The sequence below is a fragment of the Periplaneta americana genome, chromosome 6, assembly GCF_040183065.1.
Source record: "Periplaneta americana isolate PAMFEO1 chromosome 6, P.americana_PAMFEO1_priV1, whole genome shotgun sequence".
In the NCBI taxonomy this organism is placed as follows: Eukaryota; Metazoa; Arthropoda; class Insecta; order Blattodea; family Blattidae; genus Periplaneta; species Periplaneta americana.
In genome coordinates, this window is record NC_091122.1 from 169,981,127 (window position 1) to 169,999,564 (window position 18,438).

Genomic DNA, 18,438 nt, shown 5'->3' on the forward strand with positions numbered 1-18,438 from the left:
CGTACTTGCTTTTTGCCCTTTGTCCATGAGTAGGAATTTGAGGGACCAAAATTTGTTCCATGCCAGTCCTATTCTGCGTTTGATTTCATTCTCTGTGTTCTTGTTTAGGGAGATGATACAAGTTATTAAATTACTAAACAAAGATTGTTCTCGGTTATGTATTGGATACTTGCTAGCTATTGAGTCTGAGATTCGTGGGTTCAAAGCCAGCTGAGAGCGATTAACTTTATAGAGCGAATTAAAATTCCAGCTTAAAGGGAATTATTTATTTTAACTGAATACAATTTTCTGCAAAATTATTCAGAAGCCAGTTTTACCTTGTACGCAGAGATGCCAGGGACCTTGAGAACAGACACCATAATACGGAGAAGTGGCTCAACATCTTCAATTGTTGACAAAAGAAGAACAAGACGTCGGAAGAGTATTTCCAGCTGGGTAAGAAGTGCACTCCATGTGGTAGAACCTGGACCAAGTCCAGCCTCCAAGGGAAGACAATCTAAATAGCAGGCCATGTTAGGCAGTACCACTGTCAGCATCTCAGTAGGCAGTGACTTCTTAGAGTTGAGGCCTTCTAGTAATAACTGCAGGGGTGCGATTGGATTTAACTCGTTGAAATCTAGCAATGCTTGTGCTACACTTCGAAAAAACTGCATGCGAGTAGAATCTAAAACAGACATAAAACAGATACCGGTACTGTCAGTAGAGTAAGTTTTATAAGCAGTATAAGAGACTTAAGGCTACTGAAAATAGTCGAATTTTGACAAATTTTATCATTTTTATTTTATTTTTGTGCTAAAAAATGTACGGTTTCATAAGGAGTATTTTCGTCAAAATTTTATCTCAATATCTTAATCATAAGTATACTTTTATGTACTAGTTTTTGACGTATACAAAGTATATGATTATGTCTCGTGACGAGAATATTGTACGAAATGGAAATATGAAAATTGGAAATTTATCCCTTGAAGTGGTGGAAAAATTCAAATACCTGGGAGCAACAGTAACAAATATAAATGATACTCGGGAGGAAATTAAACACAGAATAAATATGGGAAATGCATGTTATTATTCGGTTGAGAAGCTTTTATCATCCAGTCTGTTGTCAAAAAATCTGAAAGTTAGAATTTATAAAACAATTATATTACTGGTTGTTCTTTATGGTTGTGAAACTTGGACTCTCACTTTGAGAGAGGAACATAGGTTAAGGGTGTTTGAGAATAAGGTGCTTAGGAAAATATTTGGGGCTAAGAGGGATGAAGTTACAGGAGAATGGAGAAAGTTACACAACACAGAACTGCATGCATTGTATTTTTCACCTGACATAATTAGGAACATTAAATCCGGACGTTTGAGATGGGCAGGGCATGTAGCACATATGGGCGAATCCAGAAATGCATATAGAGTGTTAGTTGGGAGGCCGGAGGGAAAAAGAACTTTGGGGAGGCAGAGACGTAGATGGGAAGATAATATTAAAATGGATTTGAGGGGGGTGGGATATGATGGATTAATCTTGCTCAGGATAGGGACCAATGGCGGGCCTATGTGAGGGTGGCAATGAACCTCCGGGTTCCTTAAAAGCCAGTAAATAAGTAAGTAAGTAAGTTTTTGACGTATGCAATGGAGGGAGAAAGGAACTATATACCCTACCCCATTATCTCCTGGCTTAGTTGCCTCATGAGTGGTGTCACGAGGTTCAAAGCTGTCTTCGGACAGTTGACTAAACAACAGAAGTATTGTGTTACCAGTACTGAATATGTTTACAATTTTTAAGAAAGTTTGTGTTAATAATTATTATAGGTTAAAGAAAATGGGAGTGTCAAATAGAAAAAGGAACATTTTCGATATATCCTTTTGTTTCGGTTTAACCGAGGAGTACATAAAGGTATCATAGGCCGCTAGAATCATTTATGCTATTTACAGGGAGAACACTATCGGGGAAAGTACGGCACAAAAATAAAATTGTTTTCTCGTTCTATAGGGGGCCATTTTGACATGAATCATTCTCCACATTCAAGAAATCCATCTGACTTTGATGAAGACAGTTTAAACGTTTTAATTCACGATGATCCACGTAGTCAGCCCGGGAATTGACTAATATACTGCATTGTGACTAACCAATCATCGTACAATATTTGCAAAATTAACAAACTTGGTGTATGGGTATAGCTTGCGCAAGAAACGATTACCGAAAAGCAATGATGGCGTTGCTGTCTTTTTGACGTGTGTATGTAGGCACGCCGAGGGGCGGGGGGGAGATGTGTGAGCCGATGGAAGTACTGTCTCTTTCAAGAAGATGAACAAATGAGGACATCGCTGTGGAAATAAAGAACGTAGCAAGAGAAAAATTCGAAGCTAATTAAACGCGCAACATATGTTTACGAATGAAATAATAATATCGTGCGATACAAGACACGCATTCACATGCAATGGAACAAACTGAAGTCGTAATGTAACTATCACAACGCAAGACTGATTCTATCGATGTCATTTCTCTTCCGACTGTACTCTTGAATATCATTCAAGTTATCTCGTGACCTTCCCTGTCGCCCGCTCTTCCTTATCACAATGTTTGATTCGCATTCCTTCCGTCGGTAATTCGTACTTGCGAGACCTATACCATACATTTTCAGTGAAAACAACAAAAATCATTGTGTTACTATTTGTGCTTCTTTGCTTTCTCGTCAACAATATCGATCAATTTTGTTGAATAGTCTTACCATCAGCGTGAGTCTGGAACATCTGCACGAAGATTCCATTAGGCGCGAGTTGATGAAGCACACAGCGTAAAAACTGATGAGCTACGCTAGTGGCTCCACCTGGCAAGTATATGTTAGCTTCACTCTGCCATGGGTAACTGGCATTTAATGCCACTCTGTAAATTAATAATAATTCAGTTAAATCTACATATTATACAATATAAACTCAGTACGTTACTCCCAATATTAGTTTTAAATTAAAAAAAAAAAAAACAGAAACAAATTTCCTCCCCCACTTATTCACGCTCTGCTTATAATATTGACTCAAATAGTATGTTCAAATATTAATATAAAGCATGATCAAATGAAACCCTGTTACGTCCTGATTAAGAATTTTAACTGCAGTTTAATAGAATACTGTTCTTTTTTCCTTGGCATTGAGGAGCCTGAAAGCTCATTGTGTTTACCACGCGTTGTCTGGACCATATTAATTCCAGTTAAGATATGACAAAAAAACATTGAATTTGTCACATAATTTGGCTTAGTTGCTTTATTTCGTTTGAATACATGTATTATAGGGGCCACATATTTGATTGGTTGAATGGCATGAATATATATCGATACAAAATAAATACCCAATCTCTAAATTCACCGACAGTTTTCGTAAATGTTTCATATTTTAGATTATTATTGGACCAGAGGAAATTGTTCTTTTACATGTAAAAATACGAGTGTTTCGTAAAAGAATATTTTTCCTGGACCAATATCGATAATAAAATATGAATATTGATTACTAAAAATGATAACTTTCGCTGATCTTTTTTGCGCATTATGGTGCTGGGTGATCCCTATAATACATCTGTTGCATTTGGTTCTTTATTTTTTTAATTTAATAAGAATACATAGAAACATGTCTTACGTGGCCACAACACTGAGAATTTCAGGTAAAAGTGGAGCTGCAAGGGCCGGTTCTCGATGAATAAAAGTCCCCAGAATTATAATGCACAGACCTAACTCTTCATCACTATATTCCTCCTTAACTGTCCCACATTCTGAACATCTGTAAGAGAAACACATAAATATCATATGAATAAAACTTAACATTCCATAATTGAGTTGAATAATTATTCCTATATCTTGTTTACCACAGTATGAATTCCCATGCATATTGAAATATTCTATTTTTAGACAAAATTCCTTAATATTACATAGATAAGTTAAATAAATTTAAAAGTTAAGATTCAGCCGAAAATAAGACTATTTATAAAACTTGAATTCTGAGAGATGTGGTATATTTACCCTCACCTTTCATATACACATTCATCTCCAATTCTGAATGAGCTCTGTTTTAGGTCGAACTCAGCATGACAAGCTTGTTGGGTTTCAGGATCCAACAATGTTCGAGGGCCATACCTAAAATAAATACAAACTTGAAGATACAAAGGCAAAGGAACTATGCAATAAAGTGCGATAAAATACTTGTTTTACCATACCTAAAGTAATATAATCTGCCCTATTACCATTCTGTATTTGTCAAGATGACAATTTCCGAGTTCTCACTTGAAAAGCTAATGTGTAAACTACCGTCCACTAAATAATATGTCAGGATTAAATTTCATCTCAAGACAGAAATAAAATAGAAGTATTCACCAAGCACCAGGACGACGTGGGTAATCAGCAAGTGACTGTGGTCCTGTTGCAAACAAGCCAGCCTTTCTGGGTCTGTGCCTTTGAGTGCGTACGTGGTCATCTGTCTTGCCTGCAAATACATTGCATTAACTAACATATGGAGACATTACCAATTCAACAAATGCAGATGTGATTTATGATTATCTTCAGTGATCAATGAGGGATTTTTCATTTCTTAAGCCACTGGGTAGTTAAAGAACTGCTTCGAGTGCTTATAACTTAGAAACTATTTTAAACCTCTGTATATTATACAATTTCAGTTAGAAACTGAAGAATTTATCCCTTAAAATGTATAGTAAAAGCTTCATTAACGTATGTCCAATAGTTCCTAAGTAAAGTATACCTAAATGAGTGCAAACAGAGGAAGAAAAAACAATTCAGCCCTGGAAAAATATATTTTCATAAATAAACCTGTAAAAATATTATTGCCTGAATGTATATTAAATGATTCTTAAATTGTTTCATGTTTTGGAAAGATTTCGTTTAGTTATCTTTAGTAGTAGGTCTCCTGTATTAAAAATACAGAGGTTTTGAGTTGATTATCTTGTAACTGTTTGGAATGGTAAAGTTGCCAGATAATCCACAATGTGCCTGTACTCACTAAAAACTATCCTTTTGTTAAGCTTCATCAGATGGTGTATAATTTTCCAACAATGAGTTATTATTTTTTTTTTTTTTACTTTTACGTACCGGTAACAGTTTGGTTGTTATAGCAATAATAAGGATTTATGAAACGAGAAAAGTAACATATAGCACCAGCACCTGTTCCATATTGGTTGGACTGTAGGGATTCATCAGTAAAGATATGATGGCTGTTCTTTGTTAGGGAATCTAACATGAATAGTTTCAAATGCTAGCAATTTTAGGACATCTTCTGGAGTGTCCCTGCTCTTGATATCTTCAATCAGGTCCAGATAATAATCTCTTCTATTGCTTGTGTCGGGTTAGTTCTATGAATTAGATTTTATTTACGATGAAATGTGGAATGGAGAAAAATTCTCTCCGGCACCGGGATTTGAACCCGGGTTTTCAGCTCTACGTGCTGATGCTTTATCCACTAAGCCACACAGGATTCCCATTCCAGTGTCGGATCGAATCCTCTCAGTTTAAGTTCCACCTCTTGGGTTCCCTCTGGTGGCCGCCCTCTGCACTATGTCACAGATGTCTATGAATGTAGAACTAAAGTCCACACATGTGCGGAGGTGCACTCGTTATGAGTGACTGATTGGCCGGGATCCGACGGAATATGCGCCGTCTTAAATCACAAGTGATTTACGCATATCATGTGTATTACTTTAATGTACCGAAGTACATATGATGTTTCCATGCAGAGGGAACCCAAGAGGTGGAACTTAAACTGAGAGGATTCGATCCGACACCGGGATGGGAATCCAGTGTGGCTTAGTGGATAAAACATCAGCACATAGAGCTGAAAACCCGGGTTCAAATCCCAGTGCCGGAGAAAATTTTTCTCCATTCCACTACTCTTTCATCGTACGATGATGCAGAATATCTGCATGGAAACATCATATGTACTTCAGTACATTAAAATAATATAGATTTTCTTTACTCGGGAGATTTATCTCTTTCATAATTTCATGCACTTTAGAGAGAAAGCTTGCCTGAGATTTACAGGTAACTATGAAGTTTCTTAGCTCCCAATTGTTAAATGGAAGTCTGATCAATTTTTCGTATTGAATAATAGTATCATTTTCTAGTTTATAAATAAACCTGTGACAAAATTATTGCGTACTACGTGCATTAAACGATTTTTAATTGATTTACATTGTGGCAAAGTTTAGTAGTATTAAAAACACAAAGGTTTATAGTATTTTCTTATTTATAAGCATTCTAACTACCCAGTGCTCTTAAGAAGCTACAAAAAATTGGTATTTACAGTATATACCTGGAGTAGGTTTTCTGTCATAATGCACAGCTCTGTAGAAGCTTGTGTGAGGTTCTTCACTATCCCCTTGAAGTTGTGGTGGAGGTGAGTCAAGAGCCACTTGTTTGATTAGTCTTCGTGGACTGACACCACGACTTGGATAAGTATCTTCACGCTGAGGAGTGGATGTCATTGGCTGAAATGTGATGCAATGCAACAGTAATATTTCACTGATTTTATGTATGGTAAGTTAAGGAAAGTAACAGTTTCATTATGTTTTACAGTAAAACAATATAATTAACATAAGTTTGGTCATGTAATTCTGAAATATATCTATACAGCACGTTTATTATGAAAATAATATCAGTTCGGAATTTCAAAGAGCGAAAGAATAAAAATTCCTACCTGAATATCTGGCTTATCGAAGCTGTCCTGCTTCATTTGAGAATGAGGATCCAAGTGAGTTGGTCGCTGTTGTTCCGATGCTGTAAAATTAAGCTCACATGCAATATCAAATTTTGAGGTAAGTGACTAGAAATTATAACAAATTCATATAATTATTTCGTAATTTCAATTTTAGTAGTAGTTTTTTTCCGTAGTTATACAAAAGAGCAGAGTTTCTATTTATCTTTAATATCATTTTACAATCACTGAAACTCGTAGCATAACAGCTTATTTGGTGAGTGAAATTATTATTTTTTATTACTAGTAATAATAATAGACTAATAATAATATCTTAGCTGAAATTATTATTTTTTATTACTAGTAATAATAATAGACTAATAATAATATCTTAGCTGAACTTACATCTAATGTAACTCTTAACTTCGGATTCAAAACAAGTCACTCAATCAGTTTTGGTTGTCAAAATGTGAAGAATATCCCGATCTCAGCAGAAAAGCTTTGAAATTACTAGTGACTTTTTTTAACAACGTATTTATATGAAACAACCTTCTCTGTTATCTGTGCAATTAAGGCAAAATGCAGGAACCGAATGGATGTTGATGCTGCCCTCTGTCTTGCAGTATCCACGTTAGAGCCAACAATCGACAATATTTTGGCAAATAAGCAGCAGCAAAAGTCTCATTGAATCCATAAGAATAACTTTCCAGAGAAACAGGATAAATGGATGTGTGAGTGTAAACTTTCAAACTTAAAATTACAATGCTGATGTGACTGTTCAATTTGTAACTATTAACAAATAAATGTTCAATCTGTAATTTTAAAAAATAACGTTTTTTTTTTATTATTTTGCCAGTCTCCAACATTTCTACCTGACTTTTACCAGTCCGCGAGTGTTCAAAGGTTGAAAATCGCTGGTCTAGAGTACAGATAGAATAAATGCAGAGTGGTCAACATCTACGGTTGCCAACTTTTTTTTTTGTAGGAAATACGGGAGACTAAGATATCGACAAAATTTCACATAGAAAATTGGCAAATTATTCCGTTCTGTTACTAAAAACTACTTTATTGTACACTTCGGCAGCAAGGCTTAAATTAAGAGTATTTTGAGACAGATTTTGTTTCGCATAATAGTTGAAGTCGACTGCAGTTTGCAGTTCTGATTTGATTAGATGTGTCATGCTCCTGTTTCGAACATCTGTCCAATTATTGTTCATGAGATAAAACATCCTCTTTGTTTGAACATTGTTATGCTTAGAACAAACTAACCAATTTTTCCAAATTTATAATATTGATATTGTTTGATTTTAAACAGGTACTGTACCATAAGCATTAAAACCAATTTCTGGCAAGCATCACCTTATACAAAGACTGCACATTTTAAAGCATCTCTGAACAACAAAATTCGTCATATAAACACTCATCATTCAAATCTTTAGAATAATGATTTTTATCTTATGCAAAAATAAGGGAGAAAAATACTCGAAGAGAAGAAAAATATGAGACTTGGGAGACTGTTAAAAATTAAGGCAAAATACAGGAGATCCCGGGAAACAGAGGAGGGTTGGCAACCCTATCAACATCAAAGCCATACTTAATATGTCATCTATCTTTATGATGTAATTTCGATATCACACCATGCAAATTTAACGAATTCTGCGAAACAAAATTATTTTATATTTCCCATCATTATTTTATTACGCTAAAATAGGGATCCCCTTCGTACCGGTTTCCCCAGGACAGTTCCTGTTTTCAATGAAAAGTTCCAGTGACCCAATAAACTGTACTGTAAACATTAATATCTGTTTCAAGTAAATTTAACGTATGACAGGAAAATCATATATACATCTTGATTACACAACTTTTAACACTGTATCACTTCGGAATGTGTATGATAAGACTTTCTTGTGTTAAATTCTAACGTACCTTGCTTACATGTTTCGACCTTTTATGGGTCATCCTCAGAACTGGTCGTTGTTGGTCTTGGCACCTCTTTTTTTGTTTCCTGTGAGGGTGTGTTCATGTGGTGTAATGTAGAGTCAAAGAGTGTGTGTGTTCTGAAACTGAGTTGTGTGTTGAGAATTTCGTTGGGGTGTGTTTTCGTGTGTGTGTGTGTTCTGAAACTGAGTTATGTGTTGAGAATTTCGTCGGGGAGTGTTTTCGTGTGTCAGATGTCTAACACACGAAAACACATCCTGACGAAATTCTCAACACACAACTCAATTTCAGAACACACACACTCTTTGACTCTACATTACACCACACGAACACACCCTCACAGGAAAAAAAACAAGAGGCGCCAAGACCAACAACGACCAGTTCTGAGGATGACCCATAAAAGGTCGAAACATGTAAACAAGGTACGTTAGAATTTAACACAAGAAAGTCTTATCATACATATTCCGAAATCATATATTTATGTTTAAGTTTAAAATTTTCTCACATTTTTATAATAGGCTACTTTTCTCATTAAATTTTTCTTTAACAATTCAGTTCTGGCATTCAGTTTTCATTTTGGAAAGTTGTAAAATGTATAATTATTTTCCCGTTGCAAGTTTAATGGCGAATATGACTGTACATAGCTTCTGAAATTCACTACATGGTTTCTATTAAACAGTTTCTAATACACTACACTGGTTTGTGATTAAGTTGAAACATACCTTGTCCCAAAGGACTCTCAACAGTTTGAGGCACACCCAAAGCCTGTCTCACTTTCTCCACAAGAGATCCTATTGGCAACAAACGTTCTGGCATTGGGAACTCTAGCTGAGTCATGCTGCAAGTGGAGGTTACTTCTGACGACGCATTGTTCTCACTGTCCAGCTCTACAGGTGACCCTAGCAAGGAAACACATCCAGCAGTCATTCTTAAAGATACACATTATCAATGACCCTTTGCTCTGTTACTCTACTTTACATTTTATTTTATGGTAGATTTCATTTCACAGTATTCATTCAGCGTTATACCGTTCTAATTACAAGAGAAAAACAAAAAGTAAATATAAGAACCAGAAGAGTTTAGCTTAGTCAACTATTTATTGTCAGTTTATGATTTAACAATGATCTATGAAATGTTCAGGATCGTTTCAAATTCGATCGAATGTAATTGAAGTGAAACTTAGATTATTTAAGGTCTCATTTGTATACAGAGTGATTCACGAGGAGTTACTGCCACTTATGGAGCTTATTTCCGAAGACATTTTGGGCAAAAAAAAGTCATATAAACATAGTCTTATTCTGAGTATTTTCAGAGTTATACTAATTTGAAGTTGTTTGTAAAATACCTCTTTTCTTTCGTTATAAGGGTAAAAGAATATTACAGACAGGGTCTGAATTATTCAAATTCAAATTCAAATTTATTCACAATTTACATTTGAAATGAATACATATGAATAGATACCCGAAATGAGCATATGCTCGTGCTCGGGTACAGTCTAGTAGTCTACATAAATTTTACAGAGATCAATAATAATGCTGATGATAGAAATAATAGTAGTAACAACAACAACAACAACAACAACAATAATAATAATAATAATAATAATAATAATAATAATAATAATAATAATAATAATAATAGAATAACCGTGATGGAGATGATACAAAGATAATAATACAAAATAATTCATTAATAATAATAATAATAATAATAATAATAATAATAATAATAATAATAATAATAATAAATAAAAATAGTAATAATAATGATAAAACAAAAATATTTACAATAATAAAATAAATACTAAGGCGGATAAAATAAAATATAAAACCACTAGCGAGAGTTAACATAACTTAAATAAACATATAATAACCGGAAAAAAAATGACGAAGTCGAAAATCAACAGAAAAGTTCGTTGTATTCAGAAGTATAATTTCTTTGATTGGCTAATATTCTCAAACTAAAAATATGTTTGAATTCCATAGTTGCTTCGTACAGAATTTTTTTCGATTTTTAACTACAAAATTACATTTTTCTTACGCACTTATCACAACAATTGTTACAAATCGCGTCGCTCTTGTAAACTCTTTAAGACTGCATTAGAATAAATTGGATATTGTAAAAAAATCATATTGCTAGAAGCCGTGTGATTTGTAATAATTGTTGTGGTAAGTGCGTAAGAATAATATAATTTTTAATTAAAAATTGAAAAAAAAAAAATCTGTACAAAGCAACTAAGGAATTAACATCACATTTTTAGCTTCAGAATACTGGCCAATTAAAGAAATGATACTTCTGAATAGTTTATTCTCTATTATTTTGTAATGTTCTTTTATCCTTAAAACTAAATAAAAAAATTATTTTACAAACAACTTCAAATTAGCGTACGGTAATTGACTCTGAAAATATTAAGAATAGGACACATATTTATATGACTTTTTTGCTCAGAATGTCTTCGGAAATAAGCTCCGTAAATGGTGGTAACTCCTCATGAATCACCCTGTATTTTATTAGTCTTCTAATCAAGAGATAAAGGGAGCACAGACAACTAGCTAATCATCTCACATAAAAAAATAACCAAAAATTCAAATAGTTTATGTTCTGCTTGATAAAATTTTAGAGGAATGATTTGTAAATTATTACTGCTTTCTTTACCAAGTTCTAGTATTTCCTCATTGATGAATATAATGAATTATCTAGTTTCACTTTCACAAGAGACAACTGGAAAATTGACTGTGTAAAACACAATAAAACAAAACACTGCACCAGTTATTTGATCGATTATCACACACTTAAGAAATATTTCCTGAGGAAAATTTGTAACCTTTTGTGTTAACACACAATATTCTTCTATAAGGCATCCCAGAAATATGCACAACGATGTTTGGATGGAATTTATAACATAAACGATTTTTATGTAAATAGAACTTTGAAGTGTTTCATTAAAGAACTGCAGATATTCGAAGTTTTTTATGATGCACGAGGAGAAAAATGTCATAATATGGAAGAGTTACCACAATTTGAGGGCACGGTTTATTCCTTTGAAGCAAGCAATCTAAAGTAACTGATTTTTTGTAAAATAATCGCGTTATTAAATGAAGATCACATGATACAAACAAGCTACGTCAATTTCGTAAAATTTTCTGGATTGGAGTTTGAAATGTAATGCAGAATGTTTGAGCCAAGATATCCACTCACTACAGGTGGTCGCACAGCCTCAGCATGCCACATGTCTTTCGCCAAATGGTGAACGTAATTTGCGGCAAAATAAAACTCATAATACTGAAATAAAAGGCTTTACTTTATTGTAGTAATTGCTGGAAATGGTGACCTTCGGCATTGAAGCATGTTTGACATTGCTTCAACACATTTCCGGACACTTTCTGTAGTTCATTTTCACTTATGTGATGCACTACACGGGTTTTGTACGGTTTTAACATCAAAAACTTAGTGACGTGTTGAACTGAAGTTTTTTTGACACCTCTACTTCCTGGGCTAATCTGCGCAAAGATTTCTGAGGACTTTGTTCTAATCAAAAACTATTTCATCTAATGTTCTGTCAGTTAAGACCCGTTTATTCACTCAACGCTTATTTTTAACTGAGCCTGTCTCATTAAATTTCTTCACGAGTCAGTATACTGTTTTCTTATTTGGCACAGGACCATCGGGGAAATGATGTCTGAAGTATGGCAACACATTCTCCACGTATATTTCACGAAAGTCTTGCATATAAAAGTATGTTGTTCTATACTGTACATCACAAAACAAACGCGCTCAACAGAGATGCACTGAACATTGACTTGAGAGCTGTGGGAATCTGCTGCAACTATAGTCCGGATCAGCTTACTTAATACCCTAAGGGTGAAACCTAACCATTCTTCCCCTATTACTACATATTATAGTGGATTATAGTGATTTTCTAGCTCTCAGGTTGAATTTTCTTTTACCAACTTCGTTTCGAATTTCGGGTATTGACAAATACTACAACTGGCAGTTATTTTCTAACTGTTATGTTTGCAGCAACAATTTCGGTTTGCAGTAAAGGAAACTGATGAAAATGCAAACAAGTAAATATATTTTTAGGTTAGGTCTTATAAATCGTGAACTGTTTAGTCAAAGCAATGAACTTCATGTTGCCAGTCAAAATAAATGTTAATATTAGAGATCATACTAATCCTATTTACCAACATAATATGCGAGAAGTCCAGGAGGAAAATATACTATTTCATAAATTATTGAACCATTTCGGAAACACTTCGCAACATAAAGATGAGATGTGGTAAATAAGCAAGACATCGTTATTATTAACAGTACTGTATTATTATTATTATTATTATTATTATTATTATTATTATTATTATTATTTCAGTACGTAGCATTATGATTTTACCCTCTTTGGTAATATCTGGTATTAGTTGGCAATGCTGAAGAGACGGCCAAATTAGATTTTTAGGAATTACACTTACGTAATCCTCACTATAGTGAGAGGCATAATCCCGGGACTCGCATCATTCCCGCCCGCCAACCAGATTTCATGGTAGTGGGGGACATCTTGACTCGAACACTCAGTATATCAGCCAACTTTGGCTCTGAGCAGCTAAGACTTTCTATAAATAATCTTACTTTCTTCAAGAATATGTATTAGAAAGTTGAACATTATATTATACACTCAAAGATGAACTGTGGAAGTTCCAAATTTATTTTGTGAAAATTTTACTAAATTGACTTAACTTGTTCTCCTCATAGTCTTCAAATGTTCTTGGCAATTGCGAGCGTCATTAAATAAAACATATCATCATCTTCAAATGTTATTTCAGATGTTATTAAATGTCATTTCAGTTTTACTTTTTTCTGACTTATCAGTATGCGGTTTTTTCAGACCCCCATGAAAACCTATAAATGAAGTTTTACCATAATAACGCACATTTTCCGCATAAGTGACAAGACATATAAAGTAAAACTTTATGCAGAAAATGATGTTGTTAGAGATATTATTCACTTAATTTCTCATTATTATTATTATTTATTAATTTCAGAATACTAGCACAATTTTGTTATAACTAAAACTCTATCATGATATAAAAGACACTTTGTTATTTTATAACTGGAAACACTACGACTGAATATAGTTTACTTACTTACTGGCTTTTAAGGAACCCGGAGGTTCATTGCCGCCCTCACATAAGCCCGCCATTGGTCCCTATCCTGAGCAAGATTAATCCAGTCCCTACCATCATATCCCACCTCCCTCAAATCCATTTTAATATTATCTTCCCATCTACGTCTCGGCCTCCCTAAAGGTCTTTTCCCCTCTGGCCTCCCAACTAATACTCTATATGCATTTCTGGATTCGCCCATACGTGCTACATACCCTGCCCATCTCAAACGTTTGGATTTAATGTTCCTAATTATGTCAGGTGAAGGATACAATGCGTGCAGCTCTGCGTTGTGTAACTTTCTCCATTCTCCTGTAACTTCATCCCTCTTAGCCCCAAATATTTTCCTAAGAACCTTATTCTCAAAAACCCTCAATCTCTGTTCCTCTCTCAAAGTGAGAATCCAAGTTTCACAGCCATACAGAACAACCGGTAATATAACTGTTTTATAAATTCTAACTTTCAGATTTTTTGACAGCAGACTAGATGACAAAAGCTTCTCAACCGAATAATAACAGGCATTTCCCATATTTATTCTGCGTTTAATTTCCTCCCTAATGTCATTTATATTTGTTACTGTTTCTCCAAGATATTTTAATTTTTCCACCTCTTCGAAGGACAAATCTCCAACTTTTATAGTTCCATTTCGTACAATATTCTGATCACGAGACATAATCATATACTTAGTCTTTTCGGGATTTACTTCCAACCCTATCTCTTTACTTGCTTCAAGTAGAATTTCCGCGTTTTCCCTTATCGTTTGTGGATTTTCTCCTAACATATTCACGTCATCCGCATAGACAAGCAGCTGATGTAACCTGTTCAATTCCAAACCCTCTGAATATAGTTTACAAAATTATTTCATACAAACATTCCTCTATATTACTGCAATTATTTCTGGGATACTCAACGTATAAAATAAATAAATGCAGTCTCATTTTGTAGTGTTCAGAAACTTTCAAATATTTTTATCAAATATTTGAAGGCTGTAGAGGACTAAGCATAGCTTCTCATAATTACAAATCTTCAATTTGTAATATATAAGTGCAATGGGGATTCAGTAAGTGCATTTCATGAGTTCACTGATAAATATAGGAAACATTAGTGCAGGTTCATCACATTTCACGGAAAAAGAACTGACACCCAGTGCAAGCTGAAAGCACCATATTGAGCCCGCTGAGTAAACCAATATTACATACATACCAATGTCAGCTAAATTGCACGAGAGAAACAAAACATCACTCTAATGAACACAATCAGCTTTGCACTGGCGCATGGTAGACATCCATGTTGTCACAATCCACCACACTCAGCGCAATCCAGTGGAAAATGCTCTAAGCCAATCCATCTCAGCTACACAGGTACTTTGAATCTTGCGTGCCCTATCATAAAAATATTCTTTGTTTTGGGAAGTATTCTTATAACTAAAAAATATATTCAATTTCATATGCAAATCCATGTTTCCACTATGAGGTGACATATAATGCAGGAATCCAAGCGTAGGGGACCTGTTCTACAGGGCACAATCATAGGGTCTGGGAAACGAAGGTAACACACAGAGACACGTCCAGGCAACAAGCGTGTGACAGAGTGCTTACCAACTGTCATGATATCCATCTTGGACAATGGCGACTCAGGTGAGCCGTACGTGTCTTCAGGTTTCACATTCCTTGGCACTACAACCGTAAGAAATATACACCTCTATTCTAACTTATCATATTAGGTATACAGCCACTACAAAAACTCAGCTGATGCTACAACGACACATCTAATCCACCACACGCTTCGTTGCGTGTTGGCAAATGATTTTATGCATTGTTGCATTAGCTTAGGTCTTGTTCCACGTGCTGCACAAGCTCCTGTAGTCACAGATGTATAATACAGATTGCATAATGTTCCACAAACCATCTGCTAATCCTTAAGGAGTGATTTACAGTTAATAAAGAATAATATTTGTTAGTTACAACACTGGCTCTATTTCCAAGCTTGTCACAATTATTTATGCATGACAAATGCAAATAATACTGGGTGTTCATTTCAAAGTGTGTCATGACGTCACTGTTGTGAGTCAGCGATTTGAAGCGAGTTTCAGCTTTCATGTCAGAGAAGTTGCCTATTAATCAAGGCGTTCAATCTGAACTTGAGAACGTCTACGGTATAACTTGAACGTCGTAGCAACAGATGGCAGTCTGTACAGTCTGTGTGCTACCATAACCTCTTTCGAACTGTGTTTTGCGCGGGCAAGTCGTATGCAGGGTATTTGTTATCATCGGTTGTGTATGGCAACATATCACACACACAAATCAAATGCTCCGTGTCCATGTTGACCATCGAAGTTAATGTCAACGAATACTGTACGTAAGTAATCGTCTCAACCCTCTTCCCATATCCGACAGTAAGAAAAAACTCACCTTCAGTACGTGTTTTCAAACAGTTCACATTCCTGCCACTACCGGCATTACCGTGCGTATCGGTAAGTACTCTTCAGAATGAACGCCGTACTTGCCAGGCAACTTCTCTGGCACATAGGTAATACGCCTCTGCGGAAATGAAGAAAGATCGAATTGTCTAGGCTCATCGGCTAGCCACATGACGGCATACAGTGAGCCATGACACACTTTGAACTGAACACGCAGTAGAAGTTCGCGCGTGTAAGACTAATATCCGCAGCAAACCTCCTGCATATGACCTTCAATGGCTTCACAGCTCCCGCGAATTACAGGAGTTCAACATTGCCTCATAAAGGAATATCACTATCAAAGAGGACACTAGAGGCCGGGGATTTATTTAATTCTGAAATTCAGTAGCTTGCCAGATATAAAGAGAATGCATTTATAAATATGTCTGAAAAAAAGCGGTAATTTTAGGTCAAACCGTTCCCTCGCTACAATTATTACAAGGATATGGGTTATAGCGCAGTGTTCGATCTTAACGCATTCCGGAAGAATAGCGCTATTGTTTAGAACGCCTGCATCACTCAAGATACAGAGATACAAGAAAACAGAAAACAAACACACATGGTCAACCAGACACACTCTTATCATTCTTCCTCTATATTTATATTAGCACAAAAACAGGTCATTTCTCGTTCATGTGAAAGAATATTTCTGTTACATCTTGTCGTTCAGTAAAGCAAGTGGTAGTGATAAATGAGACACAAAAGGTTGTGTTCTACGCAGACCACCCACAATTGATATTTAGAGTTTACGAGTTTTTTTTTAATGCTCAGCAGCATTCTTTCTCTTTTAACAAACAAAAGGCTGAGATTTGAGTTCTTCAACGAAGCGAAAACAGTTGTTTAACTCACTGTAACTCGGAAACCAGTAAAGATTTTGAGTAGCAATAACTTTTAAAAGTTCTTTTTCAGCATTTCTCTCATTCTGATTCCCCATCTAACATGAAAAGCAAAACAATTTGCTGCTTACCAACTTTTGAAGGTGTAAATGTCTATTTTGAACAGATTACTTCGAAGTTACTAATTTTTCTCTCTGTTTCCAAAAACGATTTTGATTTCGAATTTTTTTCTATGTTTCCCTCAGACATTCGCTTCGCCTATCAATCATGAAAATTACAGCGTGATTGAGTGACTATCTTCGGAGCTACAACGTGATAAATATTTAACGCAGAGGGAAACTGATTTCTCTCCACAAGTATTGCTATCTCTTTCTCACATGAGACATCACTCTATTGCATAAACCATCTATATTACAATGCCACAGTGATCTCTGATTGGTTTTTCTTATATACGGGAGATTTGCCACGGAAAACAACAGGGTACGAATTGTATATTTTCTCCAGGAGAGTACCGTAACATTAAAATTTTAATTATCGATAAAAGATGCTGTCCATAAAAGTTAGCAATGCTGTTGTCGCACTCAAATTATATTAAAGAAGAAAGGAGAAACATTGTTATGCACTACATTAGTAACATAAAATACGGAAACAATAAATTAGGCATCTGAAGGGAATAACTGTTGTCCTTGGCAGGGACAAATTAATCTCTTTTCAGCAGGGGTCACCAAATTCTCCAGGGGGGACGATCCCCGATATCCCCTCTAAGACTAACAAGGTAGCAGTCGAATTTTTCTGGCAATAATTTTAGTCAAAATTTGTACCACCAACTAAATTTCATATACTTTGACTCTGTACTAATCTGTGTGATACAACTATCACGTACGAATACTTTTGTCATTCATTTTTATTATGGATATCTTGAATCTTGTCGTCGTCATTGAAATCAAATTAACATAACAGATACCAGTAGTGGTGTGTTTGTTGACGGTAAACTGTATTTTCATGAGCACATAGATTTCACATAGAACCATACGATTAGAATGCTAGATCTAATATGACCAATAACTTACATTTTTTTTCTATGACCGATTCACTTTTAATAATTTACTCTGTATTAGTAAGATCGAAACTTGAATATTCACCTGCAGCCTGGAATTCTGTTACAAAATTGATTCTATCAAATTAGAAAGTAGCACAATGATATTAATATTAACAAAAAAAATAAATAAATAAATAAATAATACATCTTAATTACACAACTTTTAACACTGTATCACTTCGGAATATGTATGATAAGAACTTTCTTGTGTTAAATTTTAACGTACCTTGTTAACATGTTTCGACCTATTTTCGGTCATCTTCGGAACTCCGGTACGTT

At 34.9% G+C, this 18,438-nt stretch overlaps 1 protein-coding gene across 10 annotated transcripts in view; it reads right to left on the bottom strand.

Moving 5' to 3' along the window:
- Nucleotides 1-18,438, bottom strand: part of unc79 (UNC-79 domain-containing protein) — a 216,646-nt gene that overhangs the window by 17,015 nt on the left and 181,193 nt on the right. For 8 of the 10 annotated variants that reach the window (XM_069829515.1, XM_069829517.1, XM_069829521.1 and 5 more), the window contains 9 exons: nucleotides 15,365-15,442; nucleotides 9,333-9,509; nucleotides 6,676-6,755; nucleotides 6,292-6,466; nucleotides 4,347-4,455; nucleotides 4,002-4,109; nucleotides 3,616-3,756; nucleotides 2,718-2,872; nucleotides 318-664 (listed from right to left, as the gene is read on the bottom strand). In XM_069829515.1, the coding sequence (XP_069685616.1) occupies nucleotides 318-664; nucleotides 2,718-2,872; nucleotides 3,616-3,756; nucleotides 4,002-4,109; nucleotides 4,347-4,455; nucleotides 6,292-6,466; nucleotides 6,676-6,755; nucleotides 9,333-9,509; nucleotides 15,365-15,442 (1,370 nt within the window). The remainder of the gene's footprint in view (nucleotides 1-317; nucleotides 665-2,717; nucleotides 2,873-3,615; nucleotides 3,757-4,001; nucleotides 4,110-4,346; nucleotides 4,456-6,291; nucleotides 6,467-6,675; nucleotides 6,756-9,332; nucleotides 9,510-15,364; nucleotides 15,443-18,438) is intronic. The other 2 variants (XM_069829519.1, XM_069829518.1) reach the window with 2 other exon arrangements.